The sequence below is a fragment of the Eptatretus burgeri genome, chromosome 3 (assembly GCF_056783735.1).
Source record: "Eptatretus burgeri isolate ZD-2024b chromosome 3, Ebu_testis_v1, whole genome shotgun sequence".
NCBI lineage: Eukaryota > Metazoa > Chordata > Myxini > Myxiniformes > Myxinidae > Eptatretus > Eptatretus burgeri.
The window spans coordinates 122390510-122410074 of NC_140963.1; the positions used below are offsets into that span (position 1 = coordinate 122390510).

General features: G+C 41.7%; 2 protein-coding genes across 8 annotated transcripts in view; one reads left to right on the top strand and one right to left on the bottom strand.

Moving 5' to 3' along the window:
• Positions 1 to 19565, top strand: part of LOC147030884 (uncharacterized) — a 227547-nt gene that overhangs the window by 73122 nt on the left and 134860 nt on the right. For all 7 annotated transcript variants that reach the window (XM_085875426.1, XM_085875424.1, XM_085875423.1 and 4 more), the window contains 2 exons: positions 11338 to 11405; positions 11598 to 11742. In XM_085875426.1, coding sequence (XP_085731552.1) covers positions 11338 to 11405; positions 11598 to 11742 — 213 coding nt within the window. The remainder of the gene's footprint in view (positions 1 to 11337; positions 11406 to 11597; positions 11743 to 19565) is intronic.
• Positions 13292 to 18056, bottom strand: LOC147030887 (uncharacterized). The gene is made up of 2 exons (XM_085872052.1): positions 17201 to 18056; positions 13292 to 13529 (listed from the first exon to the last, which is right to left on the bottom strand). Exons 1-2 carry the CDS (start codon positions 17896 to 17898, stop codon positions 13292 to 13294), a joined length of 936 nt encoding a protein of 311 aa, XP_085728178.1. The 5' UTR covers positions 17899 to 18056.

Here is a 19565-nt window from a genome sequence, read left to right on the forward strand (position 1 = left end):
GCAGATTGTCATGAAATTTTGTGGACTTGTTTGACATCATGAGAGGACAAATCGATTAGATTTTGGGAGCGATCGGATCAAAGGTCAAGGTCAAGGTCACAAAAAGGTCAAAATCTTTTTTTGCGATTAAAGTGTCAATTTTGTTCCGATTTACATCAAATTAAGTCCAAAATGTTCAGTATTCAAATCCCGATCCACTGATATAGCGTATGGTATAGTGTTTGCAACCCTAGTTAGTCTGTGGAAGTCAAAGGTCAAGGGGTCACCAAAATGGAGTTTTTGATTTGGAAGCATTGTGGACAACATTACACAAAAACCACTTCGCAGATTGTCATGAAATTTTGTGGATGTGTTTGGCATCACGAGAGGACAAATCGATTAGATTTTGGGAGCGATCGGATCAAAGGTTAAGGTTAAGATCACAAAAAGGTCAAAATCGTTTTTTCGCGATTAAATTGTCAATTTTGTTTTGATTTACAGCAAATTAACTCCAAAATGTTCAAAATTAAATTCCCCATCCTCTAATATGACACATGGTACAGTACTTTTGTCACCCAAGGCAGCGGTTGGGGGTCAAAGGTCAAGGGGGTCACACAAATTCACATTTATATCGGAAAGCCTTGTGGACAACTTAACGCAAAAAAACAAAATGCAGAGAGGCTTTAATTGTTTTGGATTTGTTTGGCATCATGAAAGGACAAATCCATTAGATTTTGGGAGCGATCGGATCAAAGGTCAAGGTCACAAAAAGGTCAACATCGTTTTTTCATGATGAAAACGGTTAATATGTTTCCGATTTACATCAAATTAACTCCAAATTGTTCAGTGTTCAATTCCCCATCTTCTGAAATGACACAAGATATAGTACTATTGTCACCCTAGGTAGCGGTTGTGGGTCAAAGGTCATGGGGGTCACGAAATGCATATTTGTATTGAGATGCGTTGTGGACAACTTAATACAAAGGTAATAATAATAGGAGGATCGGCTGATATTTTTGTGACATGTTTGACATCATAAGAGGACAAATCGATTAGATTTTGGAAGCGATTGGATCAAAAGTCAAGGTCACAACAAGGTCAAACTCATTTTTTCGTGATAACAGTTTCAAATTTGTTCCCATTTACATCAAATCAATGCCAAATGTTCAGTTTTCAATTCACCACCCTCTAATATGACACATGTACAATGCTGTCACCCAAGGGAGCGGTTGGGGTGGGGGGGGGAGGTTGCTGTAACACTGTCACTTCTGCTGTAGTTTACATCGACTTAACGCCTAAATATTCGGTATTAAATTTTAAATCCCCGGAAGTGGCAAAGGTCAACGAGGTCACTTTTATTGAACGTCAATGGCTGCAAAGGAGACAACTGTACATGAACATCAGGCACTAAGTCATGTTGTAAATATGCTTCATATTTTTGGTGTCGGATTAATCCCTAAGATATCTATTTGATGCTGAAATCTTCGTAATCATATATTATTTTGATATTGTTTGCACTCTGATGACGTGTTAAATTACACATTGCATTCACAATATGATTACGTCACTCTTGCGTGGGATTTTCCTGCTGATTTCATCTAAATCATCAAATCTACTGTTCTCATTACATAACCTTGCGTGGGTTTTCCCGCTGACTTCATCTGCATACCATTCACTGTTCTATTTGCATTGCATTTCGTGGGTTTCCCCCGCTGCTGACGTCATCTGCATAGCATTTACGGGACAACGAATCACCTAAAATTGTCATAATCGTAATAGTTCTAATAACAAAATCCTTTCACAAAATCCGGATCATGGACTTTAAATTTGCGAAATTCCCGAGCAGATTTAGTGGAATTTTAGTTCCTCATTTCACTCTCATGCCATGTTCAAACTAATGGCTGCAGCGAAGGTATGCGCTCTACGTGTGCCCGTTCTAGTTTCGGATTGTGACCTAATAAAAAAAAAACACCTTTTTGATCATAACTTGATTCATTTTCCCCTAAGTTAATGAAGTTGAGGTTTTTGGATAGATTGCAGATGGTGACACATTTTCTCAATTTTACACTTTATCCCTAAATGTTGAAGGTCAACGTCATATGGTGTTCTGAAAAATAATATGGCCATCATTGGATCGCAGGCCGTGTGTAAGTCATGGGTGATCACCGAGGGTAAGCCTCCCCTGGCTGGTGGAGGCCTACCCTCAGTGATCACTTTGTGATTGCAGATTAATTAGTTTAATTGATCTTATGCATGCTGCCATGTCTATAAAATGACAAGTGTTTGTGGCTGGCCTTCACTACTCTGCTTTGCAATTTCAGGTGAGGGATTGGACGAAGCTGGATGAGGTTCACACAGATTTGGTCTTAGAGGGATTTGGGGCATTTGGGGGTTGCTTGATCAGAACAGCCTGATTGGCAAAACGTGTTGATGTCTAACAGTAAAACTAACATCTGTGTTTGTTGAAGGAAGCATCATTGGGCAGCATCCATGGAGGCTCAGATGTGCTAAAGACTGTGTGAAGCAAGCACTTTGCTTTCCATGGTGGTTACCACACCTTAGTCAACCTACAGTTGATAAATCCTGTGGTTTTATTATTGTCTGCCGATGCAGAACCACACCAGTCTTAATAATATGTTCTTTACAAGGAACTTCGACCCCCGTGGACTTTTATTCCATGGTGTGAAACTGAGGATAAGCTCTTAATGTCTATAAAATACTCCAATGGCTCAGCGTCTCAAAAAGCTTCTGGCAGTCTAGCCTCTCACCGGCCTTCTCATAGTCAGGTTGTTTGTAGAAGTGAATAGGAAATTACTGGTGCCTTAAAATTAGTTGCCTTGAACAGATGGGGCTCATCTATCCTTTGTGGTAGACAGCTTATCTAGAAGAAAGAATCTGAATCCAAATCTCCTATTGCCTTGTGGTTCAGGTTTTTAAACCAAAGGCTAAGGGTTATTAACGGGCTAAAAGCAGCAGTCCTTTTTAAAGGAGGTGGCCTTTGCATTCATTAATTCATGGGCCACCCTTTGGCATGGTGTGTCACCCCATGTTAGCCTCCCAATCAGGGTAATGTAATTCTGCATATTTCTCTATTTGTGAGCATTGAAAAGGAAGTCGTTGCATGTATGTACCGATGAAAGTCACTTCTTGAACAAACTTTTTGAAAAACTGCCATCAGGAAGACACTTTCGTTCTACGCTTATTAAGAAGAATTTCTTTTTTTAAAGTAATTTGTACCATGTGCAATTCAAGTGTTAAATTGAAATTCTTCGCAATTTTGCTGTTTAGTCAATCTTCCGTATTTTACGCGTTATTCTTATTCCTTTTGATGTTTTATGTTTCGACCTGATATTTTGAACTTACGGTGTCAATGAAGAGCAATTTCTCTGCATACGGGACAATAAGGATTATTATTATGATTAGGAAGCCATTGGAGCAGGTGGTGGATGGCCATGCAGACAGCTGGCACATATTGACAGATGCAAGGCAGAGGATTCTCTTGTGGAAAACAATGGTGAGAATCACCCATATAGTGCAGACACTGCCCAGAAGAAGGCCATGGCAAACCACTTCTGTATGTGCCAAAAAACAATCATGTTCAGAAATCCATATAAAGCTATGGTGCTAGATGATGAGCACCCCAGGTTTGAAATAACCCAAATGGTTACGGGAGAAGAACAAAATGTTATAATGAGTAGGACTGGCCGTTGTGATGGAACTGGATGAAACCTTCAAGGAAATGCAGTCGCTGAGGTTGCCAGAACTGAAAATCTAACTTTGAACTTCTAATAAGTTCACAAAATTGGAACATGGAATTTAAGGTCAATGAATCAGGAAAAGGTAGATGAAATAAAATTTGATTGAGAGGACAAGAACTGACATTTTGGGGATAAGTCAACTTAGATGGACTGATTTGGGGGCAGTTTCAATCTGACGATCACAAATTGTTATTTTCTCATCACAAAACCTGTGAAAGAAAAGAAGTGGCAGTGATTTACAATAAGAAAATGGCTGGGTCAGTACTGGGATACAACTGAATTAATGATAGGATAATATCAATGAGGTTGAAAGGGCATCCAGTGTACATCACCATGATCTACATATATGTTCCACCTTCTGCAGCAGAAAATGTGGAGGAGTTATTTTTTTTTGTATACCTTGTCGAGGCTCGTGTGAGAGCTAACACACAACGCATAGTAAGGGGGGGGGCATGAGACAAGAGGGGCGGGAGTGGGAAAGACAAAACAGTGGGCAACAGAGACATTAGGAGATCTGTGGAAGGTAGAGGGATGGGTGGGGAACATGGGGCATAGAAGATGGACATTACAGGGACTTTCAGGAAGGAAAGCAGAGAATTTAAAAGGAGGTAGGCTTTGGTGGATTATCGGGGGTAGAAAAGATCGAGGATTTGGATGGGGGATGATAAGAGGTGGTGGTGAACAGCTGTTTTGAAGGCCTGGAGGGAAGAATAGGATTGAACAGAGTGAGGGAGTTTATTCCAAAGGCGGGAAAAAAGAGGAATGAAAGAGTGAAGGTGAGCAGTGATTCATGATTTTGGTAGTTTTACCAGAAGGGGTTTGTTGGCGGACCTTGACCGCCTTGCGGAAATGTGGTGGGGACAAATCGCAGAGAGAGCAGCAGGGGGGGGGGGGCTGGAGAGGAGATTTGTAGAAGCCAGAAAGACCACCGACCAGCCTGCGGTGAGAGAGTGAGAGGCCCAAAGACTCGGCCTCATTGCGGGAGATGCCAATGATCCAAAATGCCTTGGTTTCCACAGCATGAAGCTGAGAAAGGTGGGAGGCAAGAGCACCACCCCAGAGGGGAGAGCAGTACTCCATCAGGCTGTGGACAAAAGCTTTGTAAGTGGTCAGGAGCTCAGGTGGGCCGAGGAAGGACTTTGCACGATGGAGGATTCCCAGCCTTAGACTGGCTTTGGAGGCCAGGTTTGAAATGTGGCTTTCCCAGGAAAGGTCATGGCAGATAGTGAGACCCAGAAGCTTGAAAGAAAGGACTTCTTCCAGAGAAAGAAAGGACTTCTTCCAGAGAAAGAAAGGACTTCTTCCACAATCTACAGACTGTGGGACAGATCATGAACTACTTCCTTTTGGCCAAACTATGAGTCAAATTGAGAAAGAAGAAAAAAATATCAAAACCTCTGACCAGATATGACCTTACAAACATATCCAAACACTATATATGATAAGAGGTGTGTGTGTGTGTGTGTGTGTGTGTGTGTGTGTGTGTGTGTGTGTGTGTGTGTGTGTGTGTGTGTGTGTGTGTGTGTGTGTGTGTGTGTGTGTGTGTGTGTGTGTGTGTGTGTGTGTGTGTGTGTGTGTGTGTGTGTGTCGGTCGCCATTTTTCCCAAAGATAGCCAAACGTATCTTCGTCAAAATTTCAGTTTCATCAGTAAGTGCTGGGGTGTGTGGAGGCAAAAAATAGTTTTGTGAATTTGAAAAAAAAAGTAGGATTTTTTTTCTAATCGCTCTATAGTCCCTTAGGATTTTATTTGTATACTGAACAAAAATATAAACGCACCAACCTAAATATCTAAGTCAAGATTGTCATTATGGGAAAATGGTCAAACCGATGATATGTTTGAGCAATGGTTCCTTTGTTTTGCTCAAGACAGATGTTCCCATTGAAATTGACCACTCTGAGTGTGTGGACTCACACGTTGAGTAATCCTTCCCATGAGCACCATGGGGCTTGACAGAGTGATGGTCAGTGAGCGTGACCAGGACACAAACACTCCCTATAGCTTGCCCTATAAAAGGCCTCCCCAAAATGTGGACTGGTGCCAAATGTCAACATGCCACAGATGTCACAAATCTTGAGGGAGCGCGCCATTGGCATGCTGAATGCTTGGACGTCAGTACGGGCCGTTGCAGCACACTTCAATGTCCACCACTCCACCATTAGCCGCCTGAGAACGCGCCTCAGAGAGACTGGAAGCACCGTGAACCGCCCACATGCCCGGCGACCACGTGGGACCACCGCCGGTCAGGATCGTCACATGAGGCTGCAACATCTCCGGGATCGACTCCGACCGGCCACGAGGACTGCCGATGAGACTGTCGGGCTGCATAACAGGCGAATTTCAGCCCAGACGGTGCGTAACCGCTTGAGGGATGCCAAGCTTGAGGGAGGCCAATACCCGCTACTGACTGTGTGAACTCTGACAGTGACACTTCGGTTGTGTCGGCTGTTGTAGCGCAAAGACTGTCGCCAGAATTCTCAAGGAACTCTTTGAAATTTAATGCTCAATTGTCATGGATTCTATAACCAAATTGTTGTGAAGATTTAGTATTAATGAGTTTGAGGTAAAATAGTAACAATCGCTTGGTGCGTTTATATTTTTGTTCAGTATAGTTTTGTGAAAGTTAATGTTAAATAATCCCCAACCCCATTCTTTAGTGGGTGAAGAGAAGTGTTTTTGGCCCCCACAAAAAAATAGAAAAAAATACAAAATTTGATTTCTTCAAAATGCCAACAGGATTAAAATAGCACAGGGCAATGCCAGGTACCCTTGCTAGTATACAATAAAGGTTAAAAAAATATAATGTTTTGCAGAGCTTGACTTGGTTGACAGAATGCCAGACAAATTGTGACAAAGAGGTCAAAGACATTGTAAAGAAGAGGCGAAAAACAACATCCAAAAAGCAAACACAAAGAAGGCTAAATGGTTGTCAGAAGAGGCAATAAATATTGCAGACAGAAGAGAGGTGAAAACCAAAGGCACATCAAGAGAGGACATCAAGCGGCTAAATCCCAACTTCCAAAGACAAACAAGGAAAGGCAAAGATAAATATTTCAGACACATGCATAGAGATATAAAGTGATAACAGAGCAGGAAAGGGAGTTTTTTTTTTTAAAGATCAGAGAGGTCACAGGAAAATTTAGGTCGAGGATTGGGGTCCTTAAGAGTAAAATAGGAAATGATCTGACAGACGAAACACAGGAGAAAGAAAGATGAAAGGACTATACTGACACACTATAAATTTGAGATAGCATTGTGCTGGCAACCTTCGAAGAAAGAAAATATGATGAAGGACGAATAGTAATATAATGTGAGGTATGTAGAGCCTTGAAAGAGCTGGCAAATGGGAAAGCACCAGGTGGCACCAAAATTCCAATGGGACTCTTTAAGGTAGTTGTGAAGCAGGAAATCACAATCACAATGTACACAGATCTGGAGCAGCATTTTATGGCCAGAAGGTGGAAGCAGTAGATCCACATACCATTGCCGAATAAGGTAACTTGATGAAACTTGATGAAACTGCTGCAGAGAGTGAAGAAGGAAACTGAAAAGGCTGGTCTTTATTTAAACCTTAAATTTTACACTAAAATCTTGTCAACTGAGAAGATCGATATGTTCCGATTGGTAGATGATCATGTGGAAATAGTGGAAAGTTTAATCTTCGTGGGTTGTAATATTTAAGTGAGTGTAGAATGTGGAGGAGAAATGAATAGATGGTTTGTGCTGGGGAGAACAGCAATGTCATGATTGACAAAGATCTGGAAAGACAAAGATGTGAAAAAACAAACCAAGGGGAGGCTGGCGAATGCTGTGATATTTCCGGTTGCAATGTACAGATGTGAGTCATGGACAATGAAAAAGAAGGAAAAGACGGAGATTTTCAGTTTTTAAATGTGGTGTTGGAGACGAATGTTTAAAATTCCATCAACTGTAAGAAGATCAAACTAATCAGTGCTTGAATAAATGAGACCACCATGTACAGTACATTAGAAAAAACAGAAATTGTTATACTTTGGACACGTCATACGTGCAGAAAATGAAAGTCTGGAGAAGACAACCATGCTGAGTTTGGTTTCAGAGAAGAAGAGGAAGAGGTAGACTTTGTATGTGCTCGATGGATGGGTGAAGGCTGCATCCAAGCTTTCTCTGCTAAATCCTGAGGAAGCTGTACAGTATAGGGTTGTTTGAAAAAATCCGATCATGAATGTAACCAAAAGTCAGTCACGAATTGACAGAACTCGATCACTAAGAACTTCAATGCAGGAGGTGGCCATAAGGCCCATCAAAGCCTGTATTAGTATTGCCAACCTGTGGCTGTTTGTGCATGGTCTGTTGTTTTAAATGCAGAGCATCAAGCAACAATGCAGCATGTACCGTTTTCAGTATTTGGTACGACTCAGCAGAATTTGAACCACCAGCCTCCCAGACTCAGAGCAGATTTAAAAACCATTATGGCCACAGAGTCTGGTGTTGACAAAGTCCAGTATTTATCTCTCCATATTGATGGCTAAGAATGTTTGTTTGAACATAGTACAGAGAGCGCGGGAATTTGCAGGAGGTTGCAATCAGCAGGATCTTTGGAAATATGTCAAACTTGGCCTGTTTGTGTTCCCATCTGAACTGCTGCCTCATGATGTAACTGTTAGGAATGCAGGTTCAAATCCTATATTCCACATGCATTGTCATTGCCTACTGGTATCTTTGTAATTTCTATAAAATTACACTGATGTCTATTCATTTCCTTAACCTAAATTCGATTTCTGTACAAAGTTCTCCATTAAAGTTAAAAAAAAAAACTTTTCACTTTGCACAACTGTCCTGTAACCGAGCACTATTATATGTATAAGTAGAGTACTGTATTCTAGTACCTCTTAGTTAGCCCAAAATTATGCTGACTATTGTAAACATATGCTAGTTATCCAGGATTTCTTCATGGAGGCTGGATGAGGTTCACACCATGACAGACACCAAGAGAGAGACACCATGACCATGACCATGAGACCATACATCCGTTTTTTCCCCCTGGACATGTCCTCCTTTTCGGTCTTTAAATCACCATCCGGCCTGATAAAAAAGCACAAATCTGGAGTGCAACTAAGGCCCAACCGGCGTAAAACCTGTGCCAAATAATTATGCGGATCATAACGGATGATCCGCTGTGGCGACCCCGAACAGGAGCAGCCGAAAGAAGAAGATATATATATATATATATATATATATATATATATATATATATATATATATATATATATATATATATATATATATATATATATATATATATATATATGTATATATATATATATATATGTATATATATATATGTATATGTATATATATATATATATATATATATATATATATATATATGTATATATATATATGTATATGTATATATATATATATATATATATATATATATATATATATATATATGTATATGTATATATATATATATATATATATATATACATATACATATATATATATATATATATATATGTATATGTATATATATATATATATATATATATATATATATATATATATATATATATATATATATATATATATATATATATATATATATATATATATCCTGGTGTTGGCGCAGTGGTTAGGGCAGCAGCTTGGGATCCAAAAGGTCCTGAGTTCAAGCCCCGTTGAGCCGCTGAATTAATACACCAGGGGGTTGACTCAGCCTGTCATCCTTCCGAGGTCGGCGAAATGAGTACCAGTGTACTGGGCCGGTGTATACCGCGGTTAAAATAGGTGTACCATATCCCTGTGTCGTAAGAGGCGACCAGGGTTGCGTCAGGAAGGGCATCCGGCGTAAAACATGTGCCAAATCACTATGCGGATCATACGGATGATCCGCTGTGGCGACCCCTAACGGGAGCAGCCAAAAGAAGAAGAAGAAGAAGATATATATATATATATATATATATATATATATATATATATATATATATATATATATATATATATATATAATATAGCATGGTTGGTTAAGCCATCCATCCGTCAAGCCGTGAAGCGGTGAAGCGGTCCTTGAAGCCATGTGACTATATGCCTGTTAATCACGTACTGTTTGAATGTAAGTTGGACACGACACGTATGTCTATAAATTACGTACTATTGGAATGTACCTTACACAGTGAAGCCATGTGACTGTCTATTAATTACGTACTGTTTGAACGTCGGTTGTAGACTGCACATACGTCTATAAATTACGTACTATTGGAATGTACTATAATTTTTTATGTCCTCATCTTCATTCCCACCCTTCAGACTTTTTATACCATTTTGATCCCAAGAACCTTTAGACATTTACAGTCATTCAAGTCCCTTTTAGACCACATAGACCTTAATACCTTTCAGACCCCTTACACCCTTCAGACATATTAGACAGCTTGGACCTTTGACCATTTAGAACTTTAGACCACTTTTAATATTACAAATAAATATAATATCACCAATATTACAAATAAATTTGTTCAAAAGAAATGTTTGTATGATGATTGGTGCAAATCATGATGACACAGCAAATCTGTGACGTCAATCTCTGTAACGACGTGTGGAGAGGCAAGCGTACAAAGCGAGCTGATCCACGCTCGTAGTTTATCAATAAGCTACACTATTACATTGTCATCATTATGTTACAGGAGGTGACATATAATTTGTAGTAGTAGTAGTAGTAGTAGTAGTAGTAGTAGTAGTAGTAGTAGTAGTACTAATAATACATGCTCTAGGCTCGTGGAAGATCTATGACACAGACCAAAAGGGAACAGCAGGAGAAAGGGGAAACGCCAGCAGCAGGGTGGAGGAAGAAAGTAGACGAAGACGGACAAAGGAGGAGTAAGGGAGAATGCAAAGGGTGGACAATATGGATACATAAGCAAAATTTTGGGAGGGGTGGGGGGTGGTTTAACAGGTAGAGAAAGATCATGATTTTGGATGGGGGATGATATGAGATGGTGGTGAACAGCTTTCTTAAAGACCTGGAGGGAAGAATAAGATTGAAGAGTGTGGAAGGTGGTTCAACAGGTGTGAAAATAGAAGAATAAATGAGTGGAGGTGGGCAGTGGAACAAATTAGCAGAGGAATAAATATTGATAACAATAATTGTGTTCACATGCTCCAAGAATAGACATATTTGTGATGTCATACAACATTTCTGTATTGCCAAACAGATTGTTGAATTTCTTACTTAATGCCTATATCCCCTCCAAATAACAGGGCTGCCATTCTTCCGCAGTAAAGTCATGGATGGTCAGCCACCTATCCTCATAACTCTCACCTACCGTAGGTATCGTCAATGCAATTAGTCATTGTCACCGGTCTCCTCAGAGAGTGTCTAGAAACTGCCATTGCTATTGCGAACTCCTGCCTTGGTTCTTTTATTGTTTTTGCACTTGTATTAAACAATTAGATTTCTTTAAATCTTTTGGCATCAAGCATTTGTCACAAACTCACGTGGGCCCTTGATATTGGATAAATCTCAATGATTGTGTTTGTTCATCTGATTTCCAAGGAGGTGTGTTGTGTTATCCTTTTTTTGCACAAATATATAATTTCTTGCCTGTGTGTGACTATTACAGATTTATGTTATCTGCAGACATCGGATTTCAGGAATAATCACCTTGAGGTTCCAGAGAATTACACACAGGTTTGTTTTTCTGGTTCTGTGTTAATCCCAGACCTCAGTCTCTTGCCTGGTAAATCCTCCATCATTGTTTGATTTTTCCAGTTTTTACAATGATCAAATTATCCTGATAATCACACATTCCATGTTATTTAGCCCTGGTTATCATGCTCCAATCAATCTCAGAATGTCTTTCAATCCATTCTTATTTTGCAGATGCTATTCAGATGGATCTTTTATCATGTCGAGTTACCCAGAGATGTACCAGTGACCCTGAAATGTGAGCAAGATCACGTGACCTCAGAACATCTTATCGTCATGTGTAAAGATGGGGTTGTGGAACTGCCAAAGTGCCGTCCAGGTGATCCTCGAACCCCTTTAAATTTATGGTTCTATTACCAAGAATACAAGGAATCTTGGAGGAAGTGGACATTTGTACCATCATGCCTGTGCCATACCCCTATCACTTCCAGAATTTCCACCCACTGTGGGTAACCCCAAACAGGAATTTTGATCAGTGTAATGGCACACAACAGAATACTGATTTTAAAACACAACTCTGGGATCTTTAGTCTCCACAACCTAAATGCCAGCATGAGGGCCTACTTGTGGTCATCCATTTTTTTTACTTTGGAAAACCTTCTTCTTCTTCTTGTGGCTGTTTCCGTAAGGGGTTGCCACAGCGGATCATCTGTCTTCATTTCGCTCTGTCCTCCACATCTTCCATTGCCACACCAACCACCCGCATGTCCGCCCTCACCACATCTATAAACCTCTTCTTTCGCCTTCCTATTCTCCTACATAGCGGCTCCATCCTCAGCATCCTTCTCCCGATATACCCCGCATCCCTCCTGTGCACATGTCCAAACCATCTCAATCTCGCCTCTCTCACTTTGTCTCCAAATCACCCTACCTGCGCTGTCCCTCTAATATACACATTTTTAATCCTGTCCACCCTCGTCACTCCCAACGAGAATCGCAGTATCTTTAACTCTGCCACCTCCAGCTCCGCTTCCTGTCTTTTTGTCAGTGCCACCACCTCCAAACCATACAACATAGCTGGTCTCACTACCATCTTGTATACTTTCCGTTTCACTCTTGCAGATACCCTTCTATCACAAATGACTCCTGAAACTCTTCTCCACCCACTCCATCCTGCCTGCACTCTCTTTTTCATTTCTCTACCACACTCTCCATTACTTTGGACAGTTGATCCCAAGTATTTAAACCCATTCACCTTCACCACCTCAACTCCTTGCAACCCCACCATTCCACCACCCTCCCTCTCATTTACGCACATGTACTCTGTCTTACTCCTACTGTCTTTCATTCCCGTTCTCTCCAGTGCGTACCTCCACCTCTCGGGGCTCACCTCAGCCTGCTCCCTACTCTCACTACAGATCATGATGTCATCCGCGAACATCATAGTCCATGAAGACTCCTGTCTAATCTCGTCTGTCAACCTGTCCATCACCATTGCAAACAGGAAAGGGCTCAAAGCTGATCCTTGATGCAATTTTCTTTTTACTTTGGAAAATATGGGGGGAATTTTGATTTCCAACTCTCCCCATCACTTCAATGTACCTTATACCCAGGGATCAAAACCCCACAAATCCCCTTTTCTCCAAAAGCACACAATTTAATGGCACTCTCCATTCAAGAGCATGCTCTGCAACATACTAAAATATGGCAATTCGATATATATATATATATATATATATATATATATATATATATATATATATATATATATATATATATATATATATATATATATATATATATATATATATATATATATATATATATGTGCATGTATTGATGCATCTCCAGTGTGTATGTATGTGTGTCTGTATGTATGTATGTATGCATGTATATATGAGCAGGTGGTGGATAATAAAATAGAAATATCAACACAATGTCACATCGTAGAGTGTTGAGCCACCATGTGCATCTGGGATGGCATGAATATGACATGGCATGGAGTCAACAAGGGTCTGGAACTGTTCTGCAGGAATGTGGCACCATTCTTCCATAAGGAAGCCCTCCAATTCACATCGGTTTGTTGGAGGCAGAAACCGGTCTGAAGCACTTCTCGAGACTTCCACAAATGCATACATACAGGCTGTTCCAAAAAGACCCGGACAACTTTGGTTGTTAATATATTGAGAAGCACAAAGAACACAACAATGCCCTTTGGTTTATCTGATACAGAAACTCATATGGTTTTGTGAAAGCCATCAAAACACTTCAATGTGAGCTCCGCTTGTCACGCATAGGACATCAAGGCGGTACACGAGTTCTTGCCATGTTCAGCTCAGCACGTTTGCGTCCACCAGTACGCATGCAGCTGTGATCGGAGAACGAAGATCCTGCAGGTTTGCCACCTTGATGCTGCAGACAACATCTTTGACAAACGCCCACAGAAAAAAATCAAGGGGGGGTTATGTCTGGTGATCATGGTGGCCAGGCGGTTGGTCTATCGCAGCCAATCCAGCGACCTGGAAATTTTTCATTCAGGACAACTCAAACAACTAAGGCCCAATGAGGGGAAATGCCATTCTGTCGAAAATGATATTGGGTTGCAGGTCTTCAATCTGTGGGAAGGCAAATCCTTCCACCATGTTCATGTAAATTGTTGAGGTCACTGTAGCCTCCGTAAAGAAAAACAGACCCACCAAGCAGTCATGGAGAAGGCCACACCACACATTGACCTTTGGACTGTCGCGTATGTGTTCAATGACCACTTGGGGGGTTTTCAGAGTGCCAGATCCTAACATTGTGCCAGTTGACCTTCCCTGACAAATGAAAGCTCGCTTTTTCTGTCAACATGACCTTTTTTAGGTAATCTTCATCATCCGCAATGTGACTGAGCATTTCCAAGGCAAATGCCTTGCATTTGCGTCTGTCATTTGGTTTAAGTTCCTGCAGAATCTGCACCTTATAGCCATAAAGCTTCAGTCTTTCATGTAAAATCCCCTATGTACAGTGGTGGTTGGTAGTCCTAGTTCTCTGAATGCGCATCAAATTGATTTTCTGGGACTTTGTTGAAATGATTCATGCACTCATTCAATGCCTGCTGCACTTGTGCTTGGTCGACCGGTACTTTTCTGTTTGATTACTTCCAGTCCCCTTCAACCCCTTGTCCCACTCTCTGATATCAGTCTGTGATGGTGCACTGAGCTTTCTCCTGTGGAGTCACCTTTTTTTTTTACATGAAATCACCAGTCCAGAAAATATATAATTTTTTTTGAATTTCTTTATCATATTAAGCAAAGGGTATCGTTGTATCATTTGTTGTACTAAATATATTAACAACCAAAGTCATCCAGGTCTTTTTGGAACAACCTGTACATTGGGAGCATGCGCGTCACAGCGTCCACTTTCTGCGGTACTCCAGGGGCCTCCAACTGGGCATCCCCAGGCAGATGTCTGGCCAATCCCCATCTCTTAGGGATAGGACATTCCAGGTACCCACCTAAAGGGACTGCCTCAGGTTAACCCAAGGGACCGCCATCTGGTGGACGACCTCTGAGCACCACCCTGACACACACTGCAGTGTGTTTTTGTGGAGTAAAGTGTTTTGTGGTGGCCGGAGTGCAAATCCTGCCACCAACCTCTGAGGAAAGGTAACCCACTGCAAGAGGAAATCTGCAGATGCAGTTTGGCATCAGATATGGATGGCCATTGGCTCACAAGGAGCTTCTTCGCCCTTTGACAGGTTTTGTTTTTCGTCCTGCTGGGTGTCCATATGCATACACCCTCCTCACCAGGAGGACCTGGTGGGGGGAGCCAGTTTAGTTGCCGACACTCGACCATTAACAGGTTAGTGCAGGTTTTACATGATACCTGTAGCAAGTCACAGATCAGATCTGGCCTGACAAGATAATCTGGGTTGGGTGCCACAAAATTGGATGGGCTGCTCTGTACCATCTAGTGCAGTGCAGTGTCAAGCCCCCATCCGGAAGCAATCCCCTGACCCAAGCCTCCGAGTAGCCAGATTGCAGGCACATCCATCTACACCTACCAAATTAAAGGTGCACATAACAGTTCCCACAAATGCTCTATGGGATTGAGGTCCACCAATTAGAAGGGCTATTGAAGATGAGTAACTTCAGCCTCCTGCTCCATAAACAACCCGGTGAAAATACGTGCCCTGTGGATTGGAGCATTGTCGTCCTGAAAGACGAGCCTTACAGCAGGGAAGAAATGCTACATCATGGGGTGCAGTTGATCTATCAGGACAGTAATGTAGCACGCTGCATCAACCCTGCCTTCTTCTGGAATGAGTGGACCCAGGCCATGCCAGGAAAAACACCCCACACCATTATAGAACCCACAGAACCCTTAATTTTGGAACTAGGCAATTGGGGCTGCAGAGCTCTGTGGGGTGTCGCCACATGCCCACACTCCGATTTGCCGAGAAAATGGCGAAGGACGACTCATCTGGCCATATTACATTCCTCCATTGCTCAGTAGTCCATTGCTTATGCTCCTTGCATCACTGGATCTGTAAACAGGTGTGACCAGTTGTTATGAGTGGTTTGTTCATAGCAATTCCTGGCTGTGCTATCCCATCCTGTGAAGTTCCCTCCTGACCATTTTCAGTGATACGTTGAACTCCACACACAGTTTGTCTGCCATTGCTCTACTGTTTCACCTTGCATGACGATGAAAGATCTGCAAGGCTCTATAACCGAGATGGGGGTCAGTGTTTATCAAACAACAAAACCCTGTTGGCTCTACACAAAGCTGGCATCTATGGACAGGTGACAAGAAAAAAGCCATTACTGAAAAAGATGCATCTAACTCTCAAATGTAGTTTGTGAAAAAGCATCTTAATGATACTGCAGGCATGTAGAGAAAAGTTTCTTGGTCAGATGAGACAAAAATTGAACTTTTTAGTCTAAATTCAAAGCATTACATCTGATGCAAGCCTAACACTGCATGTCGTCCTGTCAACACCATCCCTACTGTCAAGCATGGTGGTCGCAGCATCATGTTTTCAGGCTGCTTTTCGATGGGCAAGCTTGTCAGGATAGAAGGGACAATGAGTGGTGCAAAGTACTGGAGTGAGATGAAAATCTGCATGAGTCAGCCATGATCTGAAGCACAAAGCTAAAGCCACACTGGAGTGGCTGAATAAGAAGAAAATAAATGTTCTTGAGTGGCCCAGTCAAAGTCCTGACTTGAACCCAATTGAACATTTTTGGCGTGACTTGAAGATCGCAGTCCATCAACGATCCCCATCAAACTTGACAGAACGAAAGCAATTTTCACTTGAAGAATGAGCAAAGATTTCACTATCTAACTGTACAAAGCTGGTAGAGACCTACACACAAAGACTCATAGCAGTCATTGCTGTAAAAGGTGATTCGACCAAATACTGACCGAAGGGGCAAAGAGTACATTGGATTAGCACAATAATTGTGCGTTTTATGAGAAAAGCATGAATTTTCTGACATAGTTAGTGAATACCATAAGGTTTATTTTCAGATGTGGAGGGAAGTCAGATTTGACCTCTGAGGACCATGAGAGGTCAAATCCAAGATGGCCGCCAGTCCACCGGGTCTAATGTTCAAACGCGTTTAATTTTGGAACTAAACAGTGTAAAAAAACATTGAAGGTGTCATTTCCAACTAAGTTTGGAATGGCCATTCGTTTGGTGATACTTTTGAGATCGCCAGGAGCCAAGGAAATGCATTTCGATCAAGGTGAAGGTGGACATTCTTTTGGTAAAGACAATGGATTGGACCTATGCAATATAACGAAACCACTTCCATTTTGACACTATAGGGATAATAATACAAAAAAATTACAGTGGGAGTGGAGTTTCTCGGCTGCAGCTATGACATTCTGAGCTTGGTGAATCCACGTTCCGTGCATGCTTTACACTGTTGAACACCATTAATTGGGAGAATGCTAGGGCAGGTTTTGTGGTGGTTGTGTGTACCAGCTGAGTCTGATGCTCGATGTTTGCCCCATCGAGTATCAGGTTGACTAGAGCCAGGAGGGCTTGTGGCACAGCCTCCTGCTGGCAATTTGCCTGGAACGACCCATCAAAGGAGAAACTTGAGTCAAAGATCTCTTTGCGCACCACCTGTGCTGCTCGCATTAAGTGCATGGCATCACTCTCATGATGACAGGCCATCATGAGGACTGGTCCAATGTCCTTCTCGAAACTCAGAATTGTGTGTCTTCCCTGTGAATGTGCCCTCAGATCAGGAAGCGCAGTAAGCAGTCGGTTTTTCAGTCTGGCGGTGTGAATCCATTTTGCTACAGTCAGACCAAAGCTGCTCCAGTCTGACCTTGTACAGCTGAGAATGTCTGTCAGTCTGAACACAGGAGCACTGCCTTCATCAATGTTCATGTCTTCCAAGTATGCCACCAGCTCAGCAAAGGCTATGCTATGCAGAAAAGAATCATTTCCACCATTGCCTTTTGGTGCAGCCTGCCTGGCTCTGTTGTACAGTGAACGCAGACAGTGGTGATGGTACTTGGCCTCAATGGCCATCATGTCCCCTGCTGCAAGCTTGGCCAACAGAACAGTGTCCTCAAGTTCAAGGGCACACTTCTGCACATTTGTGTCAATGTTGTAGGTTGATGCATTATGTAAATCTACAGAACCAGCAGGCTCATTGCAGAAGAAACAAGTAGGCTCTGTGGACTGTGGATGGCTGTGAGCAGATCGAGTGTGCACAGAAGAGGTACTTCATTGTCCTGTAGTCAATTCTCCCCGACTTTGCTCGTCAAACGCCTTTTTGTTGAATTTTAGCCTGCATTTCTTGTGCCACTCAGCCCCATGTGCCTTCAGAGTGGATTCTATGCGTTTTCTGTCATCCAATCGCTCCAGGTGGAGGTCTATTGACATGTTCTGAAGGGTGTGGAATCAGAGAAGGTCTTCTGCCAGGGATGCATAGCCACTATCAACGGGCTGTTTCATTGATCTGAGAGGACACTGCAAAGATTCATGTGTTACTACTTGGCAGAGGACACAAATGTCCCAGTTAGTGCTGGGGGGTGGCTTGGATTGCTTGGATTTAGAGGGTTGGGTAGGATCCATCAGGAAGTGACGCTTCGGCATGGTTGCGACGAAATCACCACGGCAGGAGAGAAGATTCTGAAAGACAAAAACACAATGAAAGCACCAACTACCCAACCACATTTTACATCTAGGCTATCTTCTTAGATACATGTCAATATCCAGGATTTCTTTATTGGAAAGGGTCAACAAAACATAGAACTGTACAGATAATGCATCTATACCCAGCTAGTCTAAGCATGGATATACACAATACATAACTGCGCCACATCCGCCTCAAGCACACCCTCTGAGGGGCTAAATAACTAAATTCGCCACAATGACACCACTCGGTATTCAGTTGCAAATTTCAACTGATTGCTTATTTTTTGATAAATTTTGACCTTGACCTTGACCTAAATTCATTTCCTTGAATTCTGACATTCTCAAAGGTATCACCAAATGAATGGGCATCCCCAATTTCGTTGGAAATGACACCGTAAATGTTTTTCTGCGCAGTCTGATTCCAAAATTAAGGAGGTTTGAACATTAGACCCGGGTGACTAGCGGCCATCTTGGATTTGACCTCTCACTGTCCCCTCAGAGGTCAAATCTGACTTCCCTCCACATCCGAAAATAAACATTATGGTATGACCTAACTATGCTAGGAATTTCATGCTTTTCTCATAAAATGCACAATTTGTTAAAATATGAGAGCTTATCCGCTGTATGACTAAATCGTTTTATAACAAGTGAATTTTGATTTGTACATGGTTTTTGCAGGTATTCCTGACATGCAACCTCCTTCAACTATAAGTGTTTAGTTTTATCTCCTCAGTTATGAATATAAACTTCATTTGGAAAAATTGTTTCTATGTAATTCGCAATTCGTCGAAATGTGGCATTATTGGTAGTGGGTGAATACTTTTGCAGGCCACTATGTGCTTCTGCCCACTGTTGCCCTTCGATGATTACGTTTTTCCTTATTTTTCCCAGGTTGACATCCCCTTTGAGACAGTTCCTCATGAGACATTTGCAATGAGATAACACAAAAGATCCTTCCCTGCAATCACGACCCAACTCCCCCCCCCCTCACAAGGAAATTGTTTATTTGTATGTGTGCAAATCTGAAAATAATTTTTAAAAAGTGGCTGTCCCAATCT

Coding starts and splice junctions, on each gene's coding strand:
- LOC147030887 (XM_085872052.1), bottom strand. CDS start 17,898: ATGATGGCCATTGAGGCCAAGTACCATCACCACTGTCTGCGTTCACTG. Junction 13,530..17,200: donor CGAGAAACTCCACTCCCACT/GTAATTTTTTTG, acceptor TAACAACCAAAG/TTGTCCGGGTCTTTTTGGAA.